Source organism: Plectropomus leopardus, chromosome 17 (genome assembly GCF_008729295.1).
Source record: "Plectropomus leopardus isolate mb chromosome 17, YSFRI_Pleo_2.0, whole genome shotgun sequence".
Lineage (NCBI taxonomy): Eukaryota > Metazoa > Chordata > Actinopteri > Perciformes > Serranidae > Plectropomus > Plectropomus leopardus.
The window spans coordinates 26,741,586-26,760,830 of NC_056479.1; the positions used below are offsets into that span (position 1 = coordinate 26,741,586).

Consider the following 19,245-nt stretch of genomic DNA (forward strand, 5'->3'; position numbering starts at 1 on the left):
AATATTTAAAATGATAATAATAATAATTATTATTATAAGCTAAAGTAAAATAAAATAAAATAAAATAAAAATAAATAAATGAATACAAATTTATTAATATCCCCTTTGAGGATTCAGCACCCAGTCTCAAAAAGTTTAATTGCCAGATAACAATTTGGGTCTGATTTTTACTGAAAATGTTCGGGACATGTCTCAGGGCAGCAGACTGGTGAGTCGGAGACTGTCCCTTAAACAGAAGACAGAGGTTAAACTAAAGAAAAATGTGTCCGACAGGGATTAACAGACTGTAACAAAAGCCTCTTTCTCACCTGGGAGGATTCGGGAACTCCTTCAGAGTTACCAATAAGACGTTGCCCTGCCTGTCTTTCAGAGGTTCGTAGTACACCTGACCCAGGTCCACTGTTCCCATGGAAGACTGAAGGTTGAGATGTAAAACAGAAACATGTAGAATAAATGTCAGGATATTAGCAATTAACCCTTTGAAACCTAACCAAATTAACTTGATTTCTTTCCAAAACAGAGACAAGCTGCCTCATAAAAAACAGCCCCAAATTTAACTATATATTAGTTACTAGAAAAATGCGTGAAAATAAGTAAAAAAAGAAAGAAAAGCTGGAAAAAAAACATAAAACAAACAAAAAACAATAAAATAACCCCTAGAAAATGCTAAAAAAAATCTCTAAGCACACAAAGTTAACCCTTTGAAACTTGAGAATACTGGCTTGATTTCTTTCATAAACATGTAAGAAAAAAATAACATTCAATTTAAATTTAAAAAAATAAATAATGTAACAGAACAAATCATCATATTGTTTCTGAAAGAAATCGAACCAATTTTCTTGGGCTTCATAAGGTTTTAAATGGTGGTGAAAGGGGTTTGAATGCTGCACAAAAAACTGATAATCCAGGTTTTAAAGGATTTATGCAGACAAGCAGAGGTTCTGGGGGGTTGCAGCCTGAGACAGGAACGTGAGGCACCAGTAAAACACAAGGAGGAAGAAGAGATATCAAGAGGTAATTAAAATAACAATTAACCCATTTTGATGCCTCTCATCATGCTGAGTATGCTGCTTAACTTATTACCTGCAGCTGGGAAACGGCTCTTAAAATGTTGTGTCTGTTCTGGAGGAGCGAGGAAGGAGACGAATGAGCCGAGGAAAGGGCCTGCTGGAGCCAGGGCACTTGTTGCCATGCACAGGACAACTACAAGATAAAATATACATACATTTTAAACTTCCAGTTCACACACAAAATTACATCATTCTGGACAATTAAATGTGTAGAATCAATAAATAAACACTGAAAGCCTCAACTGTATTGACTGTGTTCCAAAGCGCATTTAAAAATTAGCAGCACTGTTCGTGCAAGGCATGATTTCGGATAACATGATGAGTAGAAAAATTTACTGTAGATTCTGGTCTTGACTGCAAAAAAATATAAAATAAAATAATTTATATACATACATATATATATGGCTTTTCTTTTTCTCTTATTTATTCATTCATTTGTTTAGTTTGGTTTTTCTTTTTTACATTTTTTTTTCATTTCTTCTCTTTCATGTTTGTTTTGTTTTTATTCTTTGTTTTTCTTTTTCTTTTTTTTATTTGTTTGTTGGGTAATACAACCAGGTATATTTTGAAAAGGTAAACCACCGTTGTAGATGTATATATCATTGTTGATTATGGACATGAAAAGTTTAACAAGTTTGTGAATATTACTGTAAACATTTCCTTTATTTTGTGTGTTCTGTGTGTTGTCTTTGTGATATGAGTTGAATAATTGAGTTGAATAAATTAATTAAATTAAACTGTTCTCCTGACAGTTTACCTTGGCAAACCAAAGAAAGTCGTGGATGATGGAGGTGGAGCAGCACTGGATCTCCACCAGTGGGATCTGGTCTTCAGCTGTCACCAGGATGTTTTCCTTGTGGTAGAACACAGTGGCCAAGTACACGCCCCTGATGAGATCAAGACGAGCCCAAACGAAAACATATTTTTACAGACTTACATAGTCCAGTTGGAAACATGTTTTTCTTAATAAAATAATATTCAGATAATGCAACTGACACTGTAAAAAACCACACTGGGGGTGTGCAATATCATATCATTTACAATAATACTGGTTTAATTTTTAATATAAGAAAAATTAATATAATCATGGCAACATTTTTAATTTGTTGACATAATGACGTCACACCTTTATGGATGGCAACAACAAGCATGGCTGACAGCGAAAATGCTACTTCAAACGGTACATTGTAGGTACATTTTAAGGTATTTAGCAAGTGTTTACATGTTATTTTTGGTTGACTTTATTTTTTCTGCACTGTTAATTTTTAATATGAGTTTCTGCTGTTGTTTATAAACTGAAGAATTTTTAGGTATTGTTTAGTTTTTACTGAATATTTGTTTACAAACTGTTTATTTTGACATATAAACTTTAGCACTTATTTTGATGCAGTTTTTTGTTTTTGAAATTAATAGTAAAAGATTTTTCAGTATTTTGTCACACAATCGAGAGTATTGTTATTGCAAAAATATCCTGAACTATTGTGATATTGTTTTAGGGACATTTAACAGCTTTGGCAAATTTTAAAATTGACAAAAATGATAATGCAAAGTAATTGTCACGTTATTTTAGGTGCACCGACTGAAAATTGATTTTTTTAAAAAATGTCCTCTCAATTAGGATTGCCCTACAGTATAGTCGAGGTCACACATTTTATGGACATAAGTATATGAAAAACACATTTTTGAATGGAAGTGGACATTAATCTTGTAGCAGTTTATTTAATGGTGTTAATGCCATTTCTGGCAAGCTCCTATTTCCTATTTTTGTTTTGGCTCACTTTAATGTCAATACTTTGGCAGCACCCAGGGGCAGTTTTTGGTGCTAACCCAAGTGCACAGCGTCACCTGACCTGGCATCACAGGAGCCTCTAATTGAATGCAGGTGTGCTGAAATTAGTGGACTGTGGAAAACAACACCAGAGATACAGACTTCAGCTGCTGTGTGTTTGCTTTAAATCTTAATTTTCTGTTCTACACATCAGTTTTTTCATCAACAGATTTGAACTTTTTGTAAAGGCCTGTTTGTTTAGGAAAATGTTTTTTTTTTTTAATTTTATTTTTTAAATTTTTTTGACGTGACAGTCAGCCAAAGCAGCTCATTGCTTAATCCGAGAACTCTCAACACATCATTCAAATCTTGAACGACCCGAACCACCCTGAATCATCAAACTGTGAGTAACCAAAAACAACCACTTTAAAATCTGATGATGTCTAATGTTATTGCCTTCGTGAGCATCTATTTTTTTAACCTGTTATTTACCTTAGAAGACGTAGCATTATGTCAAAAACATTTTCCCCTTAAACTACCATGTCTTAAAGGCTTAGTTCAGTGTTTTGAAGTGGAACTGTATGAGGCTTTTATCCATAGACGGTATATTTAATACAGTAGATGTCATTTGTCTCCAGTTTGGAGAAGCATGAAACCCCGACTATGGATAAGTACCACATACAATCCCACTTCAAAATCTACAAACTATCACTTTAAGAAATCTACGCTGTTAAACCACTTTTTTTTAACCCTTTGAAAGTTAAGTAAGCTGGCCTAATTTCTTCCAAAAACACCAGAAGAAGGCAAAGAGCAACTAAGGAAGAAACTGGCAAAAAAAATAGCACAAAAAAAATGAGAAGTTAAGTATAAGAAAGAAACAAACAAACAAGGAAACAATCTGAAAAAAGTGCTAATAATTTTCTGTAACATTATTTAAAATATGTTGTTATGGTAATTGTGAAATGTAGTTGTGGCTATAATTTTTTTATTTTTTTTCCCCCCTAGACATCTTTTCTGAGCTTTTCTTTCTTTTTAATTTATTTTTATTTTTTCCTAAAAATCTTGCAATTTGTGGAACATTACTCACCAAGTTGCCAGTTGCCTTTTTCCCTGTGTTTTTGATAGAAATCGAACCAATTTGCTCACATTTCAAAGGGTTAAATATGTGTGAAAGGCATATGAAAGCAGCACAAGAAAAGTCTTCAGGTTTCAAAGGGTTAAAGCAATACAGTTACACCCTTAAAAAAAGTATCTGTACACCTTCGACAGTTGATTTCACTAATCTTGATGCTACAGCAGCTGTTCTTTTTTAATAACTATATCAATGTAAGAGTTAGTGTTTATTGTTGTAATCGTATGCCATTTAATCTGTTATTCCCTACACCCTGAAGACACAGTGGGACAGGTAAGACAGATGGAGCGTTACCTCTGTAGGAGACGAACAAACTTGGTGGCGGACTGGAACAGTTGTTTGATGCCTCGGGACACAGACAGACGTTTGCTGGGACTCTGGGGCTTAGAGCTCTCTGTGGAGCGGGGAGAGGAGGATGAGAATCACGTTATCTTCCTAAGTACATTCACTACAAACACATTGGTATTACATTTAAATTGGTGATGCTGGTGAAACAATATCCTCTGTAATTAAAAAGAGTTAATAGCTGATGTAAAATAGTGTAAAATTGGAAGCAACGTCATAACAATTCATGATTTAGTCCTCAGTGTTGATTTTTCTGACGCTTCAGAATCTCTTAATTAATACAAGTGCAACAGAACATGAGGTCAAAACTATTGAACACCTACAGTGATTGAATATAAAAGCAAGTTGGAATAAAAACACATGCTGTTATAGGGTGCATTTTGCAGAGAGGAGGGTAGATTGTGTATCAGTTTTTGTTTTTTTAGTACATGATGAAGTACCCACCAAAGCTACAGTTTTTCTAGGAGTTAAAAGCAAAAGATTTTAAATAAAAAAGTGTGTAAGATTTGGGGGATTTAGTGGCATCTAGTGGTGAGGATTGCAGATGGCAACAAGCTGAAACTGAAAAGCTGAAGCCATTTTATATTAATAACTCTATTTGTTATTTTTTATTTTTTAATCATGGTGGGCAAAACAAAAACATTTTCCATTCTGGTCTATAGAAACATGGCAGCGAAACATGGTGATCTCTGTTGACAAGGACCGGCTCTGTATGTAGATATAAAGAAGCAAGGTGAACCCTTAGAAACCTGAGCAAGTTGGTTTGATCTTTTTCAAACACATGGAGAGAAGGCAACAAGGAATTTAACAAGACATAGCCAAAAAATAAGCCAAATATTCATTTAAGGTACAAGACAATTACCTGAAAAAAGGCAAAAGGAAAAGAGTTTAAAGAAAATTTAAATAATTTTAAAAAACTTAAAATAAAAAAATAAAAAAATGTATATATATATCCTACTTTTTCTTTTCTGTAACCTAATGTTTGTTTTTTTTTCAATTAAGTATATTTATTTATTTTAATTAGATAATAATTAATCATATTCATTATAAATGTAGTTTTCTAGACATTTTCCCCCAGTTTTTTGTGATAATTTTCTAATTCTTTTTCAGGTCATTTTCTTCTTCTTCTTCTTCTTCTTCTTCTTCTTCTTCTTTTGACCGTGACAGAAATGACACTGCTACCATGGTGATAAATACATGTAGTTTCATGGAGCCATTATTCTTGCTTCATAGTGACTGCACTTGCAATAGTTACATCACCAAGTGTTACCTATGCAGAATCCTCTGTAATGTGGTTCTTTGGCGTCCTCCAGCAGTTTTCTCACAAGGCCCTCGTGATTCCTGAACTGTGACTTCACGCCGATGCACTCTCTCCAACCTGCGCACGAAGGAGAAGAGAAACAAATCATCGTTTTCATTTTTTTGCAATTAGGGAAAATCATTCAAGACATCAAGAACTCATTTGCAGGCGAGTCCTGAGCGCTGCTTTTCCCTATCTGGGTGATTAGGAAGCAGGAGCAATTGCATGAGAGACCATCTGTGGGCTGCAACTTGTTTCAGTGCTGATTCATTCTCAGCTGCTGATGTCTCCTTTAAAGTTATATGTGAAGTTAAATGCTATTATGCTGCATTTGAACTGAACTTGTGAGCTTCTTTTTACGACATGTGAAGTCATGAACACAAACTCGTGAACTCAGAGCTCTACCACAACAGGGGGAGTTCATATGGACTCTTCTCGAAACATGAGCCCATTTCAATGCAGCTTTACTTAAAGGTCCAGTGTGCAGGATTAATGCTCATTGTTAGATGGGGAGTCTTCTTCCTGTACTCTGCGTCGATTTGTTCCATATTGTTTTCTAAAAGCCTACAGATACAGAGGAAAGAGAGCAGTATCACTAGAGACATTTAAAAATTGTCGGACGAAACAGATTGGTAATATAGTGATATTAATTTCTGGTCCACATGTTGCCATGTTTTTAAATTGTACATTACTACAACTTCATTCATCGCCGTCTCATCCGTTGTTGTCTGAAAGTTTTTAAATCAGCCTTTTAGTGCAATCTATCGGCTGTATTTCTGCCAACATAAAGGACACATTAAAGTATAAGGGTAGCATTTGAAGCTGACGTATTTTCTTATGTAAATGGAGTATAAATTAGCCCTAAGGGGTATATAATGGCAGAAATGGAAAACAATATAATAAGTATATCTTTTCTTCAGTGTTCAATCACCTGAGCACAAGATTTGTTGTAGTTTCATCACCTTAGAGTGAGCTGTTTATGTCTACATAGATCATCGCCATGTTGCACTACCATGTTTCTACAGAGCACGTTCCCATTTTCGCGCTGGTCTTTATAGTAACCAGCCACTCCACAAAAAGATGCTTTGGAAAAACATAGATTTTTTTATTTGAGAAACTGATCTTTTCAGTGTTTTTACTGGTTAAATCACCAGGTTCCTTTTTTTGTTGGGAGGAAGAGACCTCTTTGGATAATGCGGCTTCTGGTAAAAACCTCTTGAACATCTGGATCTGAAGTTATAAGAGAAAAAATGTGAACTAATATTATAAGGTGCTGGGCTAACAGCCCATCTGCAGGAGCCAAAAAGCATCTTAAAAAACACTGATTTGTAATGTGTAACTGCTTTGTTTCAGTATTTTTAGTGGTTTAAATCACCTGGTCCATTTGTTTAAAGAAGGAGAGACCCCTGCAGATAATTCGGCTCCTGGCAAAAACTAATCGAATCACTGGATCTTTAGTTATTGAAGAATAAAGGTGAGCACACATTAGCAGGTGCTGGGATAGTGGCCTATTTGCAATGAGCCTAGAAGCGTGAAAGAAGCACAAACTTGTAACATGAAACTACTTATTCAGAATTTTTAACTCTTTTAATCACCTGGTCCGTTGGTTTTGGAGAGGAGGGGACCAATGCGGATAAGTTGGCTCCCTGTAATAATCTCCTGAACAATGAAGGAATACTAACCAGGAGTTTGGCACGCTTGAAACATGGGTGAAATTTCAGATGGTTGCAATCTGCAATCCTCACTTGGTAGCTGTCACTAAGGTACCGCTAAATTCTACCAGTGCTCCTGAATATCACTCATATCACTACTTTTGATTGTATTCTGACTTATATTTGGATTTATGTGAATATTCATACCAGTTATTCTCCATTTCAAAAACATTGTGCTGCATTTTTTGCGTGATTGCACAGTATAAAGTGGAAAGTAACAGCGAGTAATGCAGCGAGGGAGAAGGGACGCTATGCAAGAGAGATTACGAGGCCAATTCAAACTCAAAGCACGGGCACAAGGCCCATTGACTCGCAGTGACATCTTTAATTCTCCACGTTTTAATAATTCATTAATCTAGCAGCCATGAGTGGATTCCACTTTTTCACATCAAGCTTGATGTCAGCCAAGTAATTTCATTACACGAGGACAGAGAGAGAGAGAAAGAGAGAGGGAAAAAATGGAGCCCCTTTCAAAGCAGAAAGTCCACATTCATCAAAGTTTGCAGTTCGGTGTACTCACTGGAGGGGGCAGCGCTGACTGGAGTGGAGCACTGAGGCGGACCCCATCCTTTCACATTGTAGGCACTCACTCTTACAAAGCAATGCACTCCCTGCATTTGGAGAAGCACCAGACCGCCCAAATTATCACCATGCATTAACCTTATAAATTGTTCACTCTGGGACAAAGAAATCACATACCGCTGTCATTATTAATTCATCTGGTTAAGTAAGGCAGTTGAGTGGGATAAGTGTTCTCTTATGGGAAGTGGTTCGGCACAGAAGATGATGATTGGGGCGCAATAAATACAGTCTGTGTGTCTGTCTGGAGCTAATGTGTGTGAATTCTATGTGTGTGCATGATTGCATTTCCTAAAACCATTAACCCTGTGAAACCTAGGATCGACATCAGTTTTAATGTGCTGCATTCAGACGCCTTTCACAAGCTTTAAACCTCTGAAACACGAGCAAATTCGTCTAAATTCTTTCAACTATATGGGACAATCAGCAACTTGGCATGGCATCCTGAAAATTGCGAGAAAAAAAAAATCTGTAAAGTATGTAAAAAAAGACCTGAAAATTAGCTTTAAAAAAGATAGAGAATCATTAGAAACTAATCAAAAAACAAAAGGAAATCAAGATATAAGATATATATATATATATATATATATATATATTCTCTCTATATTTTCTGTTTCGTTCCGTATTAAGATAGGATTGTATATGATGATATATGATTGCAAAAGCTGTATTTACCTCATGGAAAATCTAAATAAAAACATAGTGTTAAAAATATATATAATTATATACTTAAAATTTGTTTTTTTAATGAGCTAATTATAATTATTTATGTATTTTTTCAGGTAATTCCCTGTTTTTGTTCTTTTACTTTTATTTTATCTATTACTTTATTTTTATAGATTTTAATTTAATTTATTTTTTTGGTAATTTTGGTTGATTTTTTTTTAACTTAAAGAAAAAATTAATTTCTTGCAAAGTTTTTGGTCATATCATTTTAAGTTGCTCATCGCCTTTTTGACATGTTTTTGAAAGAAATCAAGCCAGTTTGCTCCATTTTCAAAGGGTAAAGTTTATGTGCTTTCATGCATATTGCAGTATGTGTGTGCAGTTAAAATCTATGGACCTGCATATGGGTGTTCGCCTGTGTGAAGGTGTGTGTGTGCTTGCACGGGTGTTTAAAGGTACTGTATGACTTACTGTTGTGAGTCCCTTGATGACATACGATGGGTTCTTGGTTTCCGTAACCTGCGCTGAGCCGAGGATGCGTTTGAAGCTGGCTGAGGTGCTCCATTCCACTGTGAACACAAAACAATCTCACTGACAGATTATTCTCTGGCTTTGCTCAAAGCCCCCATAGGGAGAAGTAAGGATTTGAGTGTTTACAGTCTCAGGAACTTGCTGTACCTGAGCTTAATCCACCCTTGGCTGCAAACTGCGACATTTATGCGGCTGTAAAACTCAGTAGCAAAACTAGAGACGCCAAACCGCATCCATAAATGTGAAGCATTTATACCTGTCAGTCTAAAAGATGTGTGAGTGCTAGATTCTATTATTCTTTTATTTAGCTATAATATCTCCCCTCTTGTTTTCCTACTAAATTATTAATTTGCCCCCATCCATCCTTCCATCTATGGCATATTGAAGTCTTGTTACCTCTGTAGCGTGTGATGAGCCCCATGTTGTCGCCTTCTGGCTCTTTGATTGCTATAAACAAAGAGGATGTGCTGGTCACCAGTATGGACACATGACTGGGAGGTCCAGGGAGCTCTGGGTAAAACAATTAGACAGAATAATATTCAAATTAGCACTACTTAGCTCTGAAATAAATGAACAGAAAAATACAACTACAACAAGAGAATAATGAATGAATATTATATATAATTATAATTATATATAATATAATTCCAGCTCCAGTTATCTGTTGTAATTCTTTGTGGGAACATTTTAAGATCCTTGTACAAAATCCTCAGTTTGAATAAAGTGATTCACCAGATTAATATGGAGGATAATTCTGGTGATAATTTATATTAAAAGTCCAAAAAGAAAATTAAAAGATATGATTAAAAAGATAATAGTTTTAATTTGAATCATTATTATTTTTATTTTTCGCCTTTTATTATTTTTTTAAATTGTAGCTTAATATTCCTAGTAACGTGGTCAATTAATAATCTTTTTAATTTTATCTATTTTAATTTTCTTTTTGGACTTTTAATTTGAATAATGACCAAAAAATATCCTCTGTGGATTAAATGAATTTCATAAAATCAACTTTCTTTGATGAATAAATGTAATTTTTGATGCTGTTAGACTGCTGCCAGTTTGCCCCATTAATTGTATTTACTCTTATTGGTACGGGTTGGTGTTTTTTAATTGTTTCCCTTGTTTAATTCTACTTTAAATTTTGTCTGGCTTTAGTTCGGCATCATGGTTTGACTCTTACAGTTAGGTTGCTGCTGCAAGAAACCTTTTTTGTTCCTGCTTTGTCAAAGCTCTTTGTAAACTCTGAACTGTTTTTAAAGGTGCGATATAAATTAAGTTATTATTATACACTACATAATAATAATTTTTTGGCATTTTTGCTTTATTTTATAGTGTTGAAAGGGTCCGGGCCAGACTCACACCCTATATGTTACACTCTCCCCACGGTAAGCTACTGAGGCACGTCACTCTCACACACATTTGACACCTCATACTTTCATTTATGCAGCTAAGGTGGTAATATTGCCCTGCAAAAGTGCTAAATTGTGCTATGCCAACTCTCGATGGACAACCACAGATAAATAATTTATTTTTGAACTTGGACTAGATTCTCGTTATCCTGGCCCTCAGCCCAACTGACCAGAGCTGCTCGTAAAATTTAGTGGTTTTCCCCTCGGAGGTCTGCTTTGCCCCAAGACACTGAATCTCAACCAGCTCTGTATGGAGATGATCCTGCACTCTGAACTGCTTGCCTGTGAACAGACTCAGTGAACAGTTTTTCTTATGGGAATCAGCATGCTATAACAATATCACTATTAAAACCAAAAGCTCAGAGCCAGCACAGTTAACCCTTTAACATCTGGATCGGCATTGTGTTTTTTTTTTTAAAAGTGCTGCATTCAAAAGCCTCTCACAAGCATTTAAACCTCCTGATACGTGAGAAAATTGGTTTGATGTGTTTAAAAACACAGGAAAAAACATTTTCTGCAAAAATCAGTACAAAGAGGCAATTTATAACTGTGTTTATTTAAAATATATTACAGAAAAGAGAAAACAATATGTATATAGGCAGATTCTTAAGGTCAAACTTTTAACTTCTTCTGATTTTTTTTCAGTTCATTTTTTTTCTTTTTCTTTTTTTCTGTTTTCTGTTGTTTTTTTTTTTTTTTTTACATTTTTTTTAATCAAAGCAGTTTTCTGAGGTGTTAAAGCCTTAAATATGAATTTCTGTAGTGTGAACAAATGTAACTGTGACCTCAGCCATGACCCAGAGTCAATAGAGGAAGTCATAAGCCTCAGATGAAAAACACATTTACATTTTACATAGTTGTCACTCTCACCCAGCGAGAATCGTAACAAGAGAGCGCTTAATTTCACTGCACCAAGAATAAAAGCCGCTGCCTTATTGCCCTTAAAATAACGCTGTGATCATAAAACAGACAGGGGAGAGAACTGGAAGTGCTTGAAAGAGAAATTAAATGAGAGCTAAGGAGACACATTTATACAGAGCAGTTTGAGTAGGGACAGTGGGGAAATCATCACATAATTCAAAAAAAGTTAGAGTTTAAACCAACAGAGAGCTAGGAGGAAAAGGACTTCAGAAGATCTGGCACAGGGAAAGAAAAGCTTAAAGGAAAACACAGGTTGCACCAGAGCATTAATGGTTTGGGATTTCCAGGCTGCACCAAGGTTTTGCATTTGATACAAGCAGCCACTGGCAGTCAGAGGAGGGAGTGTAGGGCACGGGAGGATTTGTAAAGGTTGATGACGAAGCAGTCTGCTGAATTTTGGATGAGCTGCAAGGGGTTGGAGGGAAACTTTCAAGAGGCCAACAAGGAGTTACAAGAGTCCAGACAGGAAATCAGTAAAACTTAAGCAAGAGGTTGGCCTGGGAATACCTGATCGCTGTAGTCTTGTCAGCAGTGATGAGGGGGTTTGAAGAGGAGTTGGGGAAAAAAGTACCTTGTCGAGATTGAGTTTGAAAAGGACAGAAAGCTAGAATTACTGCCTCACTGTTGTGTACCTCGCAAACCCGTCACGTTGTAGTTACAATTTACATCTTTTCTGTGATAACATGGATTCTTCGCACATCTATTCTTGAGATATTAGATTCATGAGAATGGGATGGATGCAAAGTCACAGAAACTTTGACCTTTGAGCACCAAATTCGAATCTAATCTAATCTAATCTATTGTGGAATCCAAGTTAACATTTGTGCCAAATTTGAAGGAATTCCCTCAAAGTGTTCTTGAGATAATCATGTTCACAAGAATGCAATGGACGAGGGGTCGCAGTGACCTTTGACCACCAAAATCTAATCAGGTCATCCTTAAATTCAAATTGATGTTTGTGCCAAATATGAAGAAATTCTTTCAAGGTGTCCTTGAAATATTGTGTTCACAAAAATTCCCCCTGGCTGTTCTTGAGATATTACATACATGAGAATGCTATGAATGTGGCCACAGTGACCTTGACCTTTGTCCATCAAAATTTATTCAATTAATCCTTGACTCAGAGTGGACCCTAGAGCCAAATTTAATGAAATTCCCTCAAGGATTTCTTGAGATATCCCTTTTGCTAGAATGAGACAGATGCAAGATCACGGGCCCTTGACCTTTGGCCACCATAATCATATCGGGGGGAACCTTTGTGCCAAATTTAAAAAAACGACCTCACACGTTCTTGAGATATTGTTTTTGCAAGAATGAAACAGACAAGGTCATACTGACCTCAATCTTTGAAATTTGGCCACCAAAATAAAACAGCTCCACTGGACTTCTTGAGTCGAAGTGAGCATTTGTGCAAAATTTGGGGACAAAAATCCCCAAAGTGTTCTGGAGATATCATGTTTACAAGAATGAGACAGACATGGTCATAGTGACCTTAACCTGTGACCTGTGACCTGTGACCACCAAAATCGAATCAGTTCATCATTAAGCACAGGGCATAAAAATGCAAGAATACCAGTATTTCCAGCGAGAAAGGATTCAAAAGAAACACGCCTGTGTCCTAGTTCATGTCTGGAGCTGTACTTTGAGAAAATGCCACAAGCTGACCCGAGACCACTGACCTGTCTGTAGGAAGTTCTGTCTCATCCGGCAGTACAGTTGCAGCCTGAGGCTCCAGAGACGGACATGTCTCTGGACATCAGCCTGCGCTTGAGGCCCGGCCCCTGCCTTCCTCATTAACTCCTTCTTCCTCTCCTCCACCCGTTTCCCAGCCAGTGCCACCAAAGCATCCAGCTTCAGCGCCCACTCTGCCGGTCGGCACACTAAAAAAGAAACAGGACAGATTGTCAATATAATTTGCGAATCAAACCCTGGCACGTCCAAGAGGAGTTTTTGTGTTTCAAAACATCAGACTTACAAACAGGGTTATGTCTGGCCCCGGCCTTCATCAAGACATTGAGTAGAGGGGAATTGTGGGTAAGAGCAGCCACGTCCAGGGGGACCAGGCCCTGCTCGCTCACCCTGTTCACCCCCCTCTCCCTCTCTTTCTCCCAGTCCTTCTCCTTCTTCTCCCCTCTCTCCCACATGCTGCCCCCTCCTCCTCCACAGTTGGTGTGGTCTCTGGACAGCAGGCTCTGCACGGCCAGAGTGTCCTCATTTTCCACCGCCTCCCACAGGGTCTTGTACTAACGGGGAGCAGAGGAGAGGGCGAAGAGCAAATAAGGGATGACTGGGCGAGCATGAAAGACATAAGATGAGAGTTCATGCTCATAAGAGAGATTTATTTTATGAGGTAGAGGGAAGGGAGTTGCTGGGCAAGGAAAGAGGCAGTAGACGAGACAGTAATTCAGAGACACATAAATCAAATCATAAATCAGGGCAGCAGTCTCGCCTGGGATAATGAATTCATAGTGACACGGAGTTTGCATGTAATATCATAATAAGGTCTCATAATTTGAAAAAGAAAAAAAAAATATCACAACGCCTCCACAAACCAGTCAAGGTGCAGTCACAGTTAACCTCCATGACTTTCTATATGTACTCATATGTAGCCAAGATAATTCACAATGCTTTAAATATGGATGTTGCTGCAAGATGCTGAAAAATTGTCAGAAAAGTGCATTATAATGCCACAGTGACACTGACCTTTCACCTTATGTATAAAATGTGTTTCATTTTATCCTGTTGGACATTTATGTGAAATTCTGTCATAATTGGCATATGAATTCTTGGCTTACGCCCAAAAACATATTTCGTGAAGTCACAGTGACCTATGACCAACCAAATTCTAATCAGTTCATCTTTTATTCCAGTGGACATTTGTGCCAAATTTGAAGAAATTCCCTCAAGATGTCCTGAGATATAGCATTCATAGAATGGGATTGACAGACAGCCCCAAAAAATAAGGCCTCCGTCCACAGCTTTGGAGAACTTCAGGAATGAGTCCTAAAATCTTTAAGTTTGTAATAGGGTCTACATTATCCTAAACCTTTAAAACCTGACCAGATTGGTTTGATTTATTTTTAAAGCATGAAGAGAAGGTAATGAGCAACTTAACAAGACATGGCAGGAAAAAATGTTAAAAAAAAAAAAATAGTGAAAAAAACAAACAAAAGTTACAGAAAAATTACCTGAAAATAAATGGGAAAAAGGTCAAAAACAAAAAAAACACCCAAAAGGTGCTGAATATGAAAAAAAACTATATATATATATATATATGTTTATTTATTTTTTTCTGTGACTGATTTTTTTGATGAAATTATCATGATTATAAATATATTTTTCTGTAAATATTTTTGGATAATTTTGTAATAATCCTCCCCTCTTTTTTAGAGTTCATTTTTAGGTAATTATATTGTCACCTTTTACTAATTTCTGGAAATTAGTCAGACATTTCTTGCCCAATTGGTCATTGCCTCTTTCCCCATGTTTGCAAAACCAATTTTCTCAGGTTTCAAAATGTCAAATAGCTTGTGAACGGTGTCTGAGCGCAGCACTAGAAAACTTATTTCAATCAGGTTTCAATTACTTTCATGTTTTGAACTATGACTATGACAATCCCAAAAGTGGTGTTTTTAACGTGTAAATAATATAAACATTTGATTACCACAGAGCTTATTTTCTGCAATGATCCAAAATCCAATGGTTAAATCCTGAGGGCTTTTCAACCAGAAAACCAGAGAGACGTTAGTTTTCGTGTTGGCCTCCAGAAAAACCTTATCCCTGGGGCACTATTGCCAGTGAGTAAGCATTAAAAGGAAACCCTGGCAGAGGACAGGAAAACATTTCATCCAAAATGCCCTAAAAATAACACCCAAATAACTTACAGCATCTGCAGACTTGCTGAGGTGTTTAGGTGTGTCTGTTTCCGTGGCAACCGATGACTCTCCACCCCTCAGTCTGACGGACAGGTTTCTATAGATGCGTTTGGGTGAGACAGGACCCAGAGAGCGCCGGCGCTGGGGTGGGTTCCTCATGGACATGACAGGAGAGGGAGATAGGAGATAGCTGGAGAGAATGAAGAAAGTCGAAGAAGTTGTGTGAGGGATTTTGGTTAGTCCAGGTACAAAAAAATAAGGATCCCCCAACCTGAGAGACACAGAAAGGGAAGACGTAATGGGAAAAGTAGCATTTAAAATAGAAACTAGAATTACTGCCATGTAGTTGTATGCCTCCATGCACCAGTCAGGTTACACTTACAGTTTACATCCTTGTCTGTGAAAACATGAATACCTAGCTTTAGTATCTGACCAAATGTCTCCCCTCCTGTTTCTGCTGAGTCATGGTCATGAGTCATGTGTATCTTTATGATGTCACAGTTGACCTTTAACCACTTGGAAATAAATGTTATCACATCATCATTATATACTATTAGACATTTGTGTGAATTTTTAGCAAATGAGTTCTTGCGTTATGAGTCACAGTGACCTTGACCTTTGACTATCAAATTCTAATCAGTTCATCATTGAGCCCAAGTGAGCGTTTGTGTCAAATTTGAGGAAACTTATTTAAGGCCTTCTTGAGATATCATGTTCAAAAGAATGAGATGGATGCAAGTTCATGGTGACCTTGACCTTTGACCTACGACTACCAAAATCTGATCAAGTTCACCCTTGAGTCCAAGTGAAATTTTGTGCCAAATTAGAAAAAAAAAATACCTGGCAGTGTTCTTGAGATATCATGATCACAACATGAATGCAAGTTAACAGTGACCTTGACCTTATACGACAGAAATCTTATAATTTTATCACTTTGTTTAACTTGACGTTTGTGCTAAATTTGAAAAAAAATCCCATGAGGTGTTCTTAAGATATTGCATTCATAAGAATGAGACAGACGAGGTCACTGTGACTTTGACCTAAGACTACCAAATTCAAGTGAGTTCATTATTGAGTCCAAGTGGACGTTTGTGCCAAATTTGAGGAAACTATCTTCAGATATTGCCTTCACGAGAATAAGACGGACGCAAGGTCACAGTGACTCTGACCTTTCATCACCTCATTCTGATCAGTTCATCCACAAGACTAAGTGAATGTTAAGAGTCATATTCTAACAAATTCCCTAAAACCGCTCTTGAGATATTGCAATCAGGAGAATCGTATGGAAGTATGGACAAACAACCCTAACTATTGCAAGCACAAAGGCATAAAATTACAACTTTGTGGAGAATGAGGAGAGTGTGAGAAAAGGTGCAAGTCATTAGAAACCTGGAGGAGTGTATGGAGCAGAATGAAGTGAGAAATAAATAACAAAAAACAACAGAAAATACAGCCAGGCTCACACAGATTCTTCTACAGTAAAGGCAATTTTGTGCCGACTTGACGGGTGAGTATAGGCTGTGCTGAGTAGTGCTGTTGTGTGGGTGGATAAATGGATAAAAGTTACAATGCCTGTACACAGTAGATGAAAAATGCCTTGAAGCATTTATTTTTGTGCCTCTTACTATTCTCCCTTTTTGTTCTTCTTTTTACTCGCTATTATGTGACGCAGGTTTTATTCGCTCTGAATGGAGTCTCGCGGCACACAAAGCGACCGACCCATCAATCTAATTAACTAAAGAAAAGCAGTCTCATGCAGAAGAGCCAAAATTCTTTCCCCATAATAAATGCGAATCTCCTCATATCATCAGCTTGGCGATAGAAAATCCATCATCGCCACTACAGTAATGATGGTTCATTATCAATTCCATCGCCTTTTCATCATCACTATCAGTCACTTTTGAGCCCGAAAATCTGTCTCGCAGTCATGTTTTCTTTTTCAACACTTGGAGCAAAATACAGTCTGGCATGGTCTCTCTTCAGTCAGCAAGTCTTTCATTTGTCACTGTCTTTCTTCTCATTCCCTCTCTCTCTCCACTCTCTTTTCACAGCCCTACAGTTCGGACTGATTTTAACGTCGCCTCGGTTTACGTCATGCCCCGAGCATTCAGATCTGAAGAGCATCTTTGGTAAAGCAGGGGATACTCAGACTCTATCCTCTCTGTCATCTCTCTCTCTCAGCACCACTTTCCCATCTCACAGAAAGCCTCAAATTTCAGTGTTTTTTTGGAGTTGAATCTCCATCAAGTCAAGTCCACTGTCCTTGCGTGAAAGTGAATACTCCCTTGGCTGGTGCTAGCTGAGGACAGAATATGAGGGCTCTCGCCACAACGACGCCACATGACACAATGCTATGCTACCTCACTGTCTAACTCGCCTGCACAGTAGCTTATATATGTATGTGGGGATGCGGGCCTGTTGTGTAATATATACCAGCCATTGTTATTGGTGCAGTTTTCCCTTGTTTGTTTATTATGTCTTACATCAGCCGTGGAAAGTGCTGATGGAACAGTTGAGCGAGGAGATAAGCTTTGTCTTTTTTTAGGCAGCGCAAAGATAAGACGAGGCAAAACACCTGGGAGGAGGAGAAGAAAAACATGTTTGCAAACTGTGCTGATATTGCAGCTGAGGGGATATGTGAGCTTGTTAAAAGAAGCCATGAGCAGACATATACAATAGATTCATTGTGGTTTTGTTGCATGTCAGTGTCGAAGGTTGTGGCTATGTTGGGGTTTTTTATCTCGGTACTGTGGCCCATATGCAGAGACTTACGTGTGCTGTTGCATGTTTGCAAATAGACTTTCTGTTTTGTCATTCTGCTAAATGCTGTGGCTCACAGGTTCAGATGTGCATGGAAACATCTGATGACTAATATTTCTTGTCCCACAGAAAGTGATGCAGTACATTAATTTGTGCAAATAAACCACGAAGGATGTTACGTTTAAAGGTTATCAGACAGTATCCTACTTTGCCTCCAAAAACGCATTTTGTACACTGCAGTAATGTGTCTACTAGCTTATTTAAGGACACACAGACATTGCAACAGGCAACAGGAGGTCAACATAAAAGGCAATTTACAGATCATCATAGTTAAAGGAGCAACAAAAGAACAGTATGCAATAACTGTTAAGCCCTTGAAACCTAGATTGATCAGTTTGCTTTTGTTCAGATGACTTTCACATGCATTTAAACCTTTGAAACCGAAGCAAATTAAGTTGCCTTCTTTCCAAAAGGCAACGACAACTTGGAAAGAAATGTTCCAAAAATTGCAAGAAATCAGGAAAAGGTGACAAAAATAAATGAATCCATTTTTGAAAAGAAAGAGAGGAAGAGAAATTATAAGAAGTTAATATAATAAAAAATATGGAAAAAAATACCCACAAAACCCTATTATTATTATTTTTATTATTATTGTTATTATTAGTCTATCAGTTTTTAAAAATATATTTAATATCTTATTTTTTTATTTTTAATTTTCCTCTTTTTTGTGTGTGTATATATATATATATATATATATATATATATATATATATATATATATATATATATATATATGGATAGATTGACATTTCTTGTAACTCACATGTAACTTCTTCCCATGTTTTCAGAAGAAATTGAGCCAATTTGTTGAGGTTTCAAATTGTTAACCATGCCATGTTAATAATGAACTTGTCAAAAAAATTGTTCCTCATATAAGACATATTTTCATATTGCAATCCCTTATCCCATATTGCAATTTTAGGACTTAAAAGTAAAGAAATTATTATGTTTTTAAAAAAGTCATGTCATTGCTTTTCAACAGTATTTGAACTCCCTTTTGACCACACTTTATCAAATTTTGATTATTGCAATTCACTGACATGCTCAGATAAGTTGTTGCATGTTACTTTAGAAGTTACCTGGCTAGCTGAGTAATCCTGCTTGGTGCAGTACC

The 19,245-nt window shown here is 36.8% G+C and overlaps 1 protein-coding gene and 1 long non-coding RNA gene across 2 annotated transcripts in view; one reads left to right on the top strand and one right to left on the bottom strand.

The window, feature by feature from the left end:
- Positions 1-19,245, bottom strand: part of LOC121956304 (ankyrin repeat and fibronectin type-III domain-containing protein 1-like) — a 28,513-nt gene that overhangs the window by 7,476 nt on the left and 1,792 nt on the right. The window contains exons 2-12 of the mRNA XM_042504447.1: positions 15,321-15,501; positions 13,412-13,679; positions 13,116-13,316; positions 9,500-9,613; positions 9,044-9,141; positions 7,848-7,938; positions 5,586-5,693; positions 4,265-4,364; positions 1,828-1,957; positions 1,084-1,203; positions 309-415 (exon numbers count right to left, since the gene is read on the bottom strand). Coding sequence (XP_042360381.1) covers positions 309-415; positions 1,084-1,203; positions 1,828-1,957; positions 4,265-4,364; positions 5,586-5,693; positions 7,848-7,938; positions 9,044-9,141; positions 9,500-9,613; positions 13,116-13,316; positions 13,412-13,679; positions 15,321-15,476 — 1,493 coding nt within the window. The 5' untranslated portion in view covers positions 15,477-15,501. The remainder of the gene's footprint in view (positions 1-308; positions 416-1,083; positions 1,204-1,827; positions 1,958-4,264; positions 4,365-5,585; positions 5,694-7,847; positions 7,939-9,043; positions 9,142-9,499; positions 9,614-13,115; positions 13,317-13,411; positions 13,680-15,320; positions 15,502-19,245) is intronic.
- LOC121956306 lies at positions 2,637-17,415 on the top strand. Its single transcript, XR_006106693.1, has 3 exons — positions 2,637-3,241; positions 10,439-10,491; positions 17,363-17,415. It is a non-coding gene; the product is annotated as an uncharacterized LOC121956306 (long non-coding RNA).